The sequence below is a fragment of the Electrophorus electricus genome, chromosome 4 (genome assembly GCF_013358815.1).
Source record: "Electrophorus electricus isolate fEleEle1 chromosome 4, fEleEle1.pri, whole genome shotgun sequence".
Lineage (NCBI taxonomy): Eukaryota > Metazoa > Chordata > Actinopteri > Gymnotiformes > Gymnotidae > Electrophorus > Electrophorus electricus.
In genome coordinates this window covers 15,278,160-15,292,602 of record NC_049538.1, presented here as the reverse complement: position 1 = coordinate 15,292,602, position 14,443 = coordinate 15,278,160, and the positions used below count along the sequence as shown (strand labels likewise).

Here is a 14,443-nt window from a genome sequence, read left to right as displayed (position 1 = left end):
AGGTGAGTTCAATATTCTGGTGATGACGATCTGACATGAAGTTCATGACTGGTGGAGTCCTGGGTTGGGTGACGAGCAGCCTGCTAGGTGTTGTACTGTGATGAGGAATCGGGCGATATGAAACCCGTCCCACTTCCATCACCTCTGGGTCATTGTGATGAGATTTCTTCTGCTATCTGTTGGCTCCATCTGTTATTCTGGTCTTATGGTGTCAGTAAGGTTCCATCTGATAGGTGCAACTATACAGTAGAAATCCAATATTGGCTCTGGGGAAATGTACCCTGTCCCCCTTCATATAAACATGACAAGACATCTGCTTTTCCGTTCTTAGACCCACGTCAAAACGAGTAAAAAACAGAGCCCACCTGGCTCGTCACAGACTGAGTCGTTTAGCCACTTTAATGTATACCAAATTGCAATAACCTGTGAGAATGAGGAATGAGAATCAAGTTCGTTCCAGCCAGTGCTGTCACTCTTCTAAGGTGGCTTTCACAGCTAGCAGTTCCCAGTTTCCTACATCGTAGTTTGGTTCAGCAGGACTGAGTTTGCGAGATTGGGATGCACAAGGGCGGAGCTTAGCTTGAGAACCTTGTCGCTGCAAACAGTTCTGATACCCGTCTCAGAGGCATCCACCTCAACAAAAAAGGGGATATTGTGATCCGGGTGACAAAGAAACTAAGCCATAGTGAATCTTTCCTTGAGTTGGGAGAAGGCTTTGGTAGCGGGTGGTGTCCACTTCAAGTTACGTGATTTTCCTCTGAATAACTCTCAGTGGGGCAGCTACAATACTAAAGTTGCACATGAAGCAGTGGTAGAAATTCACAAAATCAAGGAAGCTTTGGAGCTCCTCGACAGAGGTAAAGGCCAATATGTTACTGCTCTGATACCAAAATGGTATTTTGTAATGATGGTTCTGGCATTTCTCAAGTTGGACATATAGATGATTGTCTAGGAGTCGCAGCTGCACCTGAAATATGTGGCAAATGTGGTCATCCATTGTTCTTGAGTATGTCAAAATGTCATCTATGTAGACTAGAACCCATCTGTTAAGCATATCAATAAATATATTGTTAATAAAGGCTAGAAATACAGAGGGAGTGTTGGATTTCACTATCAGTAACAAAATAGTTACTGAGTGCAAAAGTCCCACATTCATGGTGAGTGGAACAGTAGTTTGCATTACTCTTTCCGTAGCCAGGGGTTGACCGTCAATTCCCTTTATATACAGGGAAGATTCGTGAGCGACTAAGGGGAGTTCCAGGGCTCACGCCACATCAAAGTCTAACACACTCCTGCTTGCTCCAGAGTCGACTAGGGCCAAAAGGGATAGGGAAAAATTGGCCCATTTTAACTTGACAGGAACCGATAGGTGTATCAGACGCATTTGGAATACACATTACTCACCCGCAACATAGCTTGCATTTTGGGATTCACTGGACAGGAATCATGAAAATGACCAGAGCCACCACAATATAAACAAAGCCCCTCTTATTGTCTTTGGTTGCTTTATTCAGGAGACAAAACGGAACCTTCCCACTTCCATTGCCTCTGGGTCATTGTGAAAAGATGTCTCTTCTGTCTGTGAGGGAGAGGCATTTATGCGTGACCATCTGGCCCGAACAAGTTTATCTAGAAGTATGGACATGCTGAGAACTGAAAGAGTAGTCTAGACATCGTTACATGCCGGTTCAGATCTTAAAATGTCACTCATCCCTTGATAATAAACAGTTCTGAGAGCTTTTTCATAACACCTGCTTTGAGCGGCAAGCATACGAAATTCCATAGCATATTTGGTTGCTGGGGTTTTGCCTTGGCAGATGTGGAGCAATTGTTCCCCTGCATCTTTACCATTAAAGGCTTCCTTAAATAGTCTTTCAAAATTTGAGTAAGATGGTATGTCAGGAGATCAGGTTTTTCAAACAGCGGTAGCCCATGCAAGAGCCCTGCCTGTGAGAAGAGATATAACGAAGGCTATTTTTAATTCGTCAGTGGGGAAAGCTCCAGGGTTACGATTGAAGTAAAATGAAAACTAGAGAAAGATCCCTTTACATTGGCTTGTGTGTACCATCACCCTTGTCTGAGAGAGCGATCCATGACGGGGAGCTCATGACTTCTCGAATCTCTGACAGAGTAGTGACGGAGGCAGCCAGGGGGGCATGAGACAGAGCAACTCATGTTATGAAGACCTTGGGTCAGGCTTTGTAGGTGGGACTCAAACGAACCGATACATCTGCCTTGATCCTGGATGGCATGCAACATCTCGGGCATCCCTGATAGATCCGCAGTAGGCGAAGAATTCTGTAATGAAACAGACTCGGACACAGTAGTCGGATCCATACTCAGGGTAATCTTTACTGAAGAAACAGATGAGGGCCAGAGGCAAAAAATCAGAAGTCAGACAAGCCATGCAAAAACTCCAGTGTTAGACAGAGACAGGAAACAATACCGAAGGGCTAAGCAGAGATCAAAAACCAGTAGGCGACAGCCCTGGGTCCAAAGACAAATAGACAAAAGTACTAAAGAACGGCTTGGTATACACACTGAGAGTGTTGGCCATACTTCACAATGATATTGAGGTTCAGGTAGTCTTAAATAGTATGGTGCTGATGAGGTGTGTATAATTTGTGCAGGTGTGTGTGATTGGTAGCTATGGTGATGGGAATGGGGCCCTCTGGTGGCCAACTGCAGATTCCACCCAGTTGTCTGCAACAGCGTGAAGCCAGATTTAGAGTGTATTTAGGAAAGCATTTCAAAGTACATTTAGGAGGGTATATTAGTGGGTTGTAAGGAGAACATTTTAATGTGTTTAACAGGGCATTTTAGAGTGTATGTAGGAGAGTACCTTATAATGTAATACAAATCTATTTTGGATTTCTTTAGACAGGGATTTTAAAATGTATTTTAGAGAGCACTTCAGGTGCATTTAGGACAGGATTTCTGCAGGTATTTAGGAAAACATCTAAAAGTGAACTTAAGAAGAACATCTTAGAGCATTTTGAATGAGGCTGAATTTAAAGTAGCACAGTGGCCACACTCTACCGCAAATGACTAAACTAGATCCCTCACTCTCCTTCACCCTCACTCACTCCAATACACACATCAACCTCACATACAGCAGAACTACACCTGACAGAGTGATCAATTTCATAAGCTGGTAGATGCAAACAGAGAAAAGTACACTAAACAGATGGATAGAGAAAAAAAACAGAAACCCATCATACATTGAGAAAGACAGAGAGAGACCGTGAGAGAGAGAGAGAGAGAGAGAGAGAGAGAAAATGGGGACTCAAAGTGATAAAAAAGAGGAGTTTAGAGGCATACCGACAGAGCGCTTCTGCATCGAAGTATCTGGAATGTCTGTGGTCGATAATAATGAGGTCATGGTGCTTTTCCAGGAAGCTTTCGAGGGCAGCGTCGGGTGTGCGGGCGAGGCTGCAGCTGAAGTTCGCCCGCTCACACGCCCAGCAAAACCCGCTGCTCTGGCTGTCCTCTCTGGCAAACACTAAGAGTACCTGAAAAAAAACAACAACATGCAATAGCCAATCACAGCTCAGCATCCACAGCCAGTTATACTGAGCCCACGGTCCAGATTCAGAGCACAAACCAGATATAGAGCATTCTAAGGAGATATGCATCACTAACCAGATACAGAGCACTCTAGCTACACACAGTGTGCTTATTAAAGAATTTCAGTACAGAATTTCAGAGAGCACGGCTTTATTTAAAAGACCGTTCTGATAGTTTCATATATGCATAGACAACCTAGAAGAACATCATGGATCTCACAACCATATTTACCATTTTAGAGAGTTCTGTCCAAACTCTATTAGAGAGACTTTTAATCTGTAATATTTCCCTTCCTCACTCCCTCTCCTCATGTGTAAATAGGAAGAGCTATGAGTCACTCACACAGAGGTAGACATCTCGCAGTAGTCCAATGATCATGTGCGCTCTCTCTCTCTCACATGAACACACACACAAAAAACTCCAGAATGGACAGAACATTTTAGCACTTTCTGACTGACTTCAACAATAACCACCAAATTCTGCAGTAACCGGTAACTGCAATAACCACCAAAATTCTGTCATCTCTCTAGCAGAAGCAGCAAAGATTTTTATTATAGAATGTATGAACACACACGCGTACGTACACACACACACACACACACACACACACACACACACAGCTTTCATTGTGATTCCCGAAATTATGCCCATTATAAATACATCATTGCTCATAAATCTCCATGGGCCATGCTGGAACGGGTTCTGAAGGGAGGGTCAGAACCCAAACCATGACCTGCGGAATTCCTAAAGAACTGTTCCTGCGTAAACCAAAACCATTTTACATTCAGTGTGTTGAGCAATGAGCCAGAAACACAATCTGTCCATTTGGGCAGGATTCAGAATATATGTATGTGTGTGTGTGTGTGTGTGTGTGTGTGTGTGTGTGTGAGAGAGAGAGAGACAGAGAGAGGGAGAGGGTGAGGGGTAGAAAGAGAGGAAGAGGTGGTGAGAGAGAGAGAGAGAGAGAGAGAGCGCTGCTGTGGGACTGTGTTGCTTTGGTATGGTGTCCCAGTTTAACATCATTGTTAGCGCCACGTGTGAGTTCAGCGAGAATTCTGGATCAGCTGTGAGGACAGGTAACAAAGCAGGAAAAGGAAATCACTTCACTTCATTTTCCTACATCAAGTAAAATCCATCAGTGTGCATTCATAGACAACATGGGTACAACAGGAACTAGCAGTGTAAAAACAGCTTTCCTGACTAAACCCTTAAAACAAGAGCTTTATGAATCCCTTCATAATGACACAGGGAAATATAAGCAATTCTATACAACTACAAAGAGACCCCAACTAAGTCTACAAATCAGCATGAGCAGTAAGACGAGCTGTGGCTAAGTATGATTACTCAAAGGACCGGACAGACCAACTCTTCATCAAGGTCACTATCTCTGTGTGTGTGTGTGTGTGTGTGTGTGTGTGTGTGTGTGTGTGTGTGTGTGTGTGTGTGTGTGTGTGTTTGGTCAGATAGGATTGCTCTTAGCTTTTGGTCATCAGACACTTAACCAAGTAATGGATACCTATAAACCGAGTAACGGTGACTTATAAACCGAGTATGGGACACTTATAAACCGAGTACTGGACACTTAGGGCATTTTCACACTTGTACTGCATACTTTAGTCTGCACCCAGGACTAATTCTGGGCTCATTTGGGGGAAGGGCTCATCATCGCTGCTTTGCTTTCACACAGGAAAATTCTATTCGAACCATGGGTCGACGGCACAATTCCATACATCACTTCTCTGGGTGCAGGTTTGCAAAATGTTAGCCACATTCAAGAGCACATGCAAATAATTTCTATTATGAGAAAGTTTTTAGCCATGCAAGCCAGCACCGAGAACATGCACTTACTCACTATTGTGAAAAAACCCTTGTAAATGAGTACTGGGCATCTATAAATACAGTATTGAACATTTATAAACAGAGTACTGGACACTTCTAAACAGAGTACTAGGACTGTAGAAGTATTCTATTATTCCTTCGACTTTTAAAATATGGAAATATATTCTGGCTCAGCTCAGGCACCTGACATCCCACAGTATGACATCATGCTTCAGTTCATGTTGGCCAAGGGAAGGCAAAACGAGGAAGCGCATGGCTGTTTGGGAACATGTTAAAATAAACTATGATGAAACAAAAGATGTGGGCTTGCAACCAAATTATATTTTGTTTATTTGAAAGATTTAACGTTTGTGTTTGAGTTTGTGTTTAAAGACATTTGGCAGTAATATTACCTAAGAGGAGCGAAGAAGGAGCCATCAATCATTTGACAAAGACATATACTTTTATAAGATCATATTTATAAACTGAAGTACCAGATACTTATAAACAGATTACCAGATTCTTATAAACAAAGTACCAGATACTTATAAATGGAATAACAAATACTTATAAGATGACACAAACAAAGTAGCGGTGAGAGAGTGGGGGTGCAGGGTCAGTGAAGGGTAGGGTGTGGGGTAGGTTGCTTATAAAGTGGTGGCTGATTGTATCTCATGTTCATCTCAGCAAAGATCAGACACCTAATATAAATTGTACAAATATCTCTGTTAAACAACCCTGAACACATTATAATGGTTTATTACAGAACTTATTAACATACCCTACCATAACCCATAACACTCCACTGAAGACTTAACCTTACTAGACAACCCCAGTACCAGAATGAACTATACTAGATTTCTCAGGGTTAAGTATGAGCTCAGTCTGGAAGAGTTTCACCCAAGCAGCAGCCAACAGTACATTACCCAGGGAATAATGCCATCAGTGAGTGATAATGGAAAAAAAAACCACATACACACACAATAAGTGGTGCTGTTCTCCATGCAGCATGACACAGATGACACAGCATGACAGTATATGTGTGTGTGGCTTATCCAGCCAAAGTGCAAATACGTCACATTGCTCGTGACATCACAGCCCATACCACTTCCTTTGTTTCTTTCTCTTTCTCTCTCTCTCTCTTCTCTTCTCTTCTCTTTCCCTCCCTTATAGCAGTTGCTCTTACCCAAAATGACTTGCATATTTATGAATATACTACTGCGCGTGGGAATCTAACCCATGGTCTTCGTTTTACTTGCACCATACTAACCCTCACCATGCTCTGTCTGATCTCCTATGTGAGTTTTAGGAACTATTGTTGCACTCTTACATTCCATATCTTTATCTCCCTCTTTCTTTCTCTCTCCTCCTTGGTCTCTCTCACTACCTCCTTTTATGTCTCTTTTTCTCTTTCCCTGCCTCTCTCTCTCTCTTTCTTCCTCCTCCTCCCTCTGCTCGACTAAGACGTATTGTTTGTTAAGGCAAGATTCCTGTTATTGTTTGGATTGGTTGTTATAGAAACCATGAGTATTTCAGTTGCTGTGGTTGACTGGGGGCATATGTGGAGCACAACTGACACGCATCCTCACACCCACACACACCCTTACACCCACCCACCCTTACACCTAAGGTAATATATATATATACACACACACATAGAGGCATGCTCACACACACCACACAAAGGTACACCTGCACACAGAGCAAATCCTACCCCTTACCCCAAACCCCCCACTTATTACCTGAAGCTGATCTTCATATAACTTCATTGGTCCAAACTGCACTTCAGAAAATGAGCTCTGAAACAAAAAGGGACACAATGCCAAATGATAATCAGCAGGACATGGAGACTTGTGTCTGGGAGGAGCTCTCACACAGATTATACAGAACAAATAAAACAGAATAAGTGTGTTAAAACAGAAAAGTGAGTAAAAGTTCTGAAACCGTCTGATGCTCATATCCATCCTGCAGGCAACGACCGCACAGGGGTCAGTTGGCATGGAAACTCGCCCTCAGTGGAATGCCATCCCAACAGGACTTGAGCAGTAAACAGTATTCACACGAGAAACACACAGACTCTCACACGTGCTAGGGTTGCCATAGCAATACAACTTATGCCAATAAACATGAGTTAATGCTTTATATTTTGAGGTAACTAAAAAGAAAACCAAAGCTTGTGGTTCCAACCTTATTTCCAGAGAGGAGAGAGCCCCCTCCAGCTCTCTAGAGTCCCCACCCACTCTGTGGCTCTCTAGTGCCACCCCCACCCCCACCATGACACTCTAATGTCCTCATTGTAGGAGATTAGCTGGGTTTTTTGTGATGGGACTCACATACAACAGTACAACACAGTGGTATTCATGGTGAAAACTGATTTTAGGTATTTGTGAATTTATCTGTTCTCATCAATTTACAGTCCATTGACAACATTAGGTCATGAATTTAAAGTCACTGAACAAGAAGCTGCAATAGCATAGCTGTACAGCGTTCCTATCCAGCATAATACAGTGATACGTAATACATTAAAGCTTAGTTACACAAACATTAGCAACATGCCAGTCCATATATCACAACAGCGAAGACAAAAGATGCTTTCGTCTTCAGATCAGAGTCACACTTCCTTGGAATGTTGTCAAACAAGTTTGAAACAAGTTTCTTTCGCAGAACTGGACCTTTTTATTCTTTAGGAATATTCTAGAATGTCTGTCAATCTTGCCTTGGTTTTCTCAAAAGGAAAACAATAAGAGAAATCTCATCAGAGCATAAAAGACTGAAGAGTAAAAAGAGTGAAGCAGCTAAAATCAATGCAGAGATCCTGCTCTGCTTAAAGTATTAACACAGATGTACCATAAATGTTTAAAATAACACCTTTCAAAAGCAGGATATACTAATGGGGCAATAATGTCAATAATGTTCAAGTTTTCCCATTAGATATCATACAGAGCAGCATTTCAGACAATACTACAGGAGGTAAATACTGCTTCTAAACCTTACAGAGTTTCTGATATTTTCAGACTTCCTCAAATTCTCTTTATATAAGACTCTGTTTATATATGACCATACAATTAAACACAATTTTATTTTTTAACACAAGTTACTTGTACCACTATACTTGTACTTGTACCCCATCCACACATGACAGTAGCTACATGAAACCCCAACCACACATAACCATACCTACACAAAACTGCCACCACATGAAACCCCAGCCACATGGAAGACTGCTAGACAGAGATAGTTAAGGAACTGCTGGGTATGAACCAGGACACTGGCAGCAGTGGCACTGACACCAGGTGGTGTCCATGCCTGCAGAGGAAGAGGAGGCAGCCTGTGCAGAGCTGTCTAAATTTATACAGCAGCGCACTGCTGCTACCAACTAGGAAAAGCCAGTTCCCTGTGTGCAGGTATACATCTACTGTTTCTCAGTGTGCAAGGTTAGGCTTATTCTTGTACTGTTTCTGCAGATCTGTCTTTACCTCTCCATCCTGTCTCTTGACTGCATCCGCTACTATAGAGCTCTCTTGCTCTCTCTCTCTCTCTCTCTCTCTCTCTCTCAAACACACACACGCACACACACGCACACACACACATTTGTATACACTACAGCGGTGGCTTTCCACTGAAGTGAAAAACAGGAAATTGGATGACATTGTTGAGAGGGCAGACGTCAGTGGAGACAGATATAGAGGGTAAACAACTTCCTAACAGCAACACTGCTGGGACCATTTCTCTCTCTCTCTCTCACACACACATTCTCTTTCTTTCTTTTTTCTCTGTTTCTTTCTCCTTCTGTGTCTCTTACAACTTCGTGTCTCGGCCCTAAGTGAAACCTACACTCAAACTTAGTTTGATGTGCACAAGTGCAGACACACACAAACACACACACAAATAAAGTTTATTATATTATGTATTTCTATACTACACTGTGAAGTATTATGACTCCAAAAGATAAACATGTCCCTGACCCCAACCTCAATTAAAAAATAAAATACACATGCAAGCGTGTGCACGCGCACACACACACACACACACACACACACACACACACACACACATTACAAGTACTAAGCTCTCACAATGTTCATGAGAGAAAGTGAGCTGTGTAAGATCATGTCAACCAGGTAAAAAGCAATTTTCATCCGTCAACACTAGGTCTAAAACAGGCCCAAACTATGTCCATGCCAGGTCTAAGCCCCAGTCCAAACTGAGGATTCCAGTGAGGGTCTTACCCCAACAGTGTAGGATATTAATAGGTTATATAGCAATAGTAATGGGTAGATTAGTGATACCTCTAATTAGAACGATACTTGCTGGACATTATATTTAACTTTTCAGAGGACTACAATGAAATGTTTATAGATTTATTGGTGAGTAACTGTTGTGCTACCGTTTTTCTGGCCAACCATGAAATCCAGCATATTTAGTATGAAAGATATAAATTGATATTATGTGCATCTGTAGGCTCATACACTAGCAGTATTGTTTATCAGTATAGTTTTGCCGAAATTCTAAAGTTTCATGCTAGCAATTACAGTAGTTAGCTAGCTGTGTTTTCAAATAGGCTACAGCACAATGAACAGTAGCGTTAAATATAGTATGCATAACGCTACATCTTACTCACGCACAACGGTCCATCAGCAATGTATGATAGGTTAATTGTCTTACTGTATTAATTACTACTAACCGATAAGACCATTATTATCTTATGCTATGCTGATAGCTCTGAATAGTCAAACTACCCGTTTGAATGAACAGAATCCTCAGTTTTAGTTCTTACACTGAACAACTATTAGCCGCTGCGCTATGTTACTATAGTTACTAGTTAGCTGTTAGCATACTTCAGGCAAACTTAAACCCGGCGCAAAGATCCACCACTGTTCGCAAAGGTCCACTCGTTCGTATTTACCAGTGTTTACTCTATAGTGAACTGACTGGGGATCAGCATGATATGAAGCTAAGCTATATATGAATCTTTTGCTGAAATAAAGGGATTTTTTCACATCTAGCAAGCCAAGCTAGCTATAGACTGTACCAACGATAGAGGAAACGCACGACAGAAAATACATGCACGTCGGAATATTCATTGGAAAAACGCCAATCTGCTACATATATTTCAAAAACACTTAACAGAAATCGGAACCCTACTAGAACATTTTTTTCGGTCAGATTGCAGACTTCTAATCTAGCCAACCAAAACTTCTTTGCACATAATATTATTGTTATAAAAAAATCTAACTGTTAAACCATCATCATGCTATTCAAATGGGATTGGAAAGTTTACCTTAAGTGCACTAAATTGTTTCGGGTCATTATCGTACAGTTGTGCCATTATATTGCTCGCATTGGCCAACTTTGCTGCTTCTCACACATAATGTGGCGTTATAGTGGCCAACTCTCTACGATCACCTGTACTTTCTTTCCTGTAACTAAAATATTTCCATAGTTCTGATATAAACTTTTTTGATGGTTCTGGGTTCCCGCCACCTTTCGGAATATATGTTTACATCTCCCTCGGCAGTGACAATGACATGTGATAAGAACTACATACTGTAGTGGGTGAAAGGTTGTTAAAGCAGGGTTGCTTTGTGTCTCTGGCGAAATAAGCACCTTTTTAAAAATATGGTGACTGTATTTTGAAGTGTAAACAATAACGTTACGGTACGTCTTTAATATCATGGTATACCGTATTACCGTTCATCGCCACATACCTAGTATTATTATTGGATGTGTGAAGAATGCCTCTCCCACCATTCTGCCTAACCCTAACCAATACAGCTGCACTCCGGAATATCACAGCGATTATATTGCTTAAGATTGTGATATTCCCTTAATGTGACAAAAACTGTCCTGCATTATTCTTATCAAATTAACATTTGATCACATAAAAGCCTTGATTCATTAAAACACAGAACACTCATTGAGAACATCTGATATTCACAGCAGAAACACACAAATCTGATATTTTATTAAAGGGCTCATTGCCATATTGCATCTGTGATCATCAGGATTACCAAGGCCAAATCTGATAAAACAACTAAAAGACAATATACTGTGCAGGGCTGAACTAATCTCTGTAGTGCCGGGGACCACAAGGATTAGTGTTTGCTGCTTAATCTTTGTGTATTGATTGTTCACTGTCTGGGGAATTTCTTGGAAGAAAAATAATTCCCCTTTGTATCTGTGGGGCACTGATCAAATTCCTTATGGCAAATAAACCTCTAAACCTTGAAAATGTTGCATATTTGTGTAAAAATATCTAAAATTAGCATATTGTCTCCCCATACATACCCCACGTTCTCCCACACACACACTGTTCCTCTATCTCCCATACACACAAACACTCTTTCTCTCTCTCCCATACATAGAATGGTTCTCATACATACTCCACACTGTTCCTTTTTCTCCCACACACACACACACACACACACACACACACACATACATACATACATACATACATATACATATATACATATATATATATATATATATATATATATATATATATATATACATACATACATACATACATACACACATACACACACACACACACACACACATACATACATACATACATACATACATACATACGACACACACAGTTCCTCTCTTTCCTCTAACACAATACATGCACACAGTTCCTTGCTCCCTTTCTCTTACCCATACATACACACATTGTTCCCCCCTCTCTCTCCCATCCATGCATTTACTCACAAACAAACAAACAGAAAATGTGGGTAGTACTAGGGCTGGGCGATATGGCAAAAATATGATCATGATATTTTTCCCCATATTGATCCATATCAATATTCATCAGATAATTTGATAATGCTGCTTGTTTGACTAAACTGGTGGGTTCATTAGTAATCAATTTATTTGTAAAAATAGTATAATATAAACATTTAACTGTGTAAACTTGCTTTATCATGCTTTATCAGAACTTTATTAACAAGATAAAGTAATATTAATTATGTATTGGTTTTACAACTCTCAAATGTTTTAAAGGCTATCTGTGTAAACAGTGCAAAATGTGAATACTGTAAACCAGTCATTGTGCTACATCTGAGCTTGTTATATCATTGAAACTGTGCTTGTTATATTCTTGCAAAAGAATGACAATTTATTGTTGTTTTGGTAGAGTACCAAAACATGTACTAACTTGGCTGCATTATCACACGTGGGTGTGGTCGTTGTGGTCAGGGAGAGGGCACCTTTTCAGGTATTGGAAAAGAATTGTTGCGTTTCCTGTCTTCCCCATGTGTTTTACAATGATCAAAGACATATTTTGCAGACCACCTTAATGGTTCCACTCATTTTTTCCTACTTTTCAGAGCTTTCTGCAGTGCTGGTAGCTCAAACAATGCTATGTGGAAGGTGTCTAAGCCAACATGACTGTTGTCATGTTTATTTGTACTATGTGATAGGTTGCATCTATCTTTATTGAGCAAAAATGTCAAAAGCTCATCATCGTTATCAACATTTTACTGCGATCCTGTTTCAAGATTGTTTTATCGCCAAGCACTAGATGGTACTGGCCATTTGGAGCGCGCCCATGGAGAAGACCCCCCTGACGAGGGCCGTGGGTGTGTCCCTGGATTAAGTGTGGATGAAGGGGAACAAGGGAAAATATGTAACACTTTCCAAAGGTGAAGGAAGTGTGATGGAGACCATGACTTCCTCTGATGAAGAGAATGGTGTACATGCCGGTCTCTTTGGTGCAGTTGTCAAAGCACACATCACTGTCTGCAAGATCTGGGTCTGAGGTTGGTTGTGGTTGCAGCTCTCAGTCTTGGCTACATAATACTACATATTGGTTGAATGAAATTAATTTTTAAGTGGTTCAAAAGACAAAAAAAGCACAATGCTTAACCAAATGTTCTGTACATCTTTGCACGCATTGGTCTATACTTGTGTGTATACCTGTTCGGTGCATGTTGGCATGTGTTTGTGGATGTGTATTTCCATGCATGTGCATATGCACATGTTTGTTCCTGTGATCATGCCTCTGTATGTGTGTGTGTGCGCGCGCGTGTGTGTGTGTGTGTGTGTATGTGTGTGCCTATGTGTGTGCATGCGTGCGAGTGTGTGCATGTGTGTTTGTCCTGTCTGCTTTAGGAAACTTTTATCCTGATCCTGAGCCCCAATAACAAATAAGGCTGGTATTCATTCTCTCTCTCTCTCTCTCACACATACTCAAACACACATATGCACACACACACACGCGCGCGCGCGCACACACACACACACACACACACACACACACACACACATGACTGTGCAAAACCACGCATGTGTGTACACACACCTGCACACGCTCAACACCATGCATGCATGTGCACCATCGTATGGCTCTAACGATATCTATTGAGAAGGAAACAGAGGAGCATCCTTTTCTTCTGCCTGTTGTAGTAACTCACTGCATATGTAAGGGGAACCACTGCTGCCACACACATCAAAATCTAAAATAATCAGTATAACAACTACAACCCAGCTTTAAACTCGTTATTTACCTAAAGTACCAGCAGTACACACCAACCCTGCTAGCCCTCTAGTCCAGCTCTGAAACCAATACGGTAGGTCAAATCTGATCATAATCAAGGAGTGATCACAGTCACATACCATCTATACCATACATACCAATGGGGAGTCACAAACTCTATCTTTTATCGGGTCCATAGTGCTATGATATTTTAGGAGGCCGTTCCAGAATAATTCATAATTCATACAGCAGGAAGAGGTCACTATACTAACACATAGCTGGCATGAAAGTGTGTGTAGCACTACATGTGTCCTTGTGTCTAACAAAGACCACGAGAAACCCACTGGGAGCCCTCTTGACCCAGGTTATCAACTTCAACCAATAACATTCATTATCAATCAGCTCCAACCAATAATATTCATTATCAAACAGGTCCAGCCAATAACATTCATTATCAATCAACTCCAACCAACAACATAATGGCTTGGCTACAATATCCCATAGTCAGGTATAGCCTAAGAGTTTTTATCTGCAATTTTGGTGTTGGAGTGTGTGAGAGAAAGAGAGAAATGAGGT

The 14,443-nt window shown here is 41.1% G+C and overlaps 1 protein-coding gene across 1 annotated transcript in view; it reads right to left on the bottom strand.

Moving 5' to 3' along the window:
- Nucleotides 1-14,443, bottom strand: part of pde8a (phosphodiesterase 8A) — a 45,027-nt gene that overhangs the window by 20,865 nt on the left and 9,719 nt on the right. Inside the window, exons 2-3 of the mRNA XM_027009884.2 lie at nt 7,128-7,184; nt 3,322-3,512 (exon numbers count right to left, since the gene is read on the bottom strand). Coding sequence (XP_026865685.2) covers nt 3,322-3,512; nt 7,128-7,184 — 248 coding nt within the window. The remainder of the gene's footprint in view (nt 1-3,321; nt 3,513-7,127; nt 7,185-14,443) is intronic.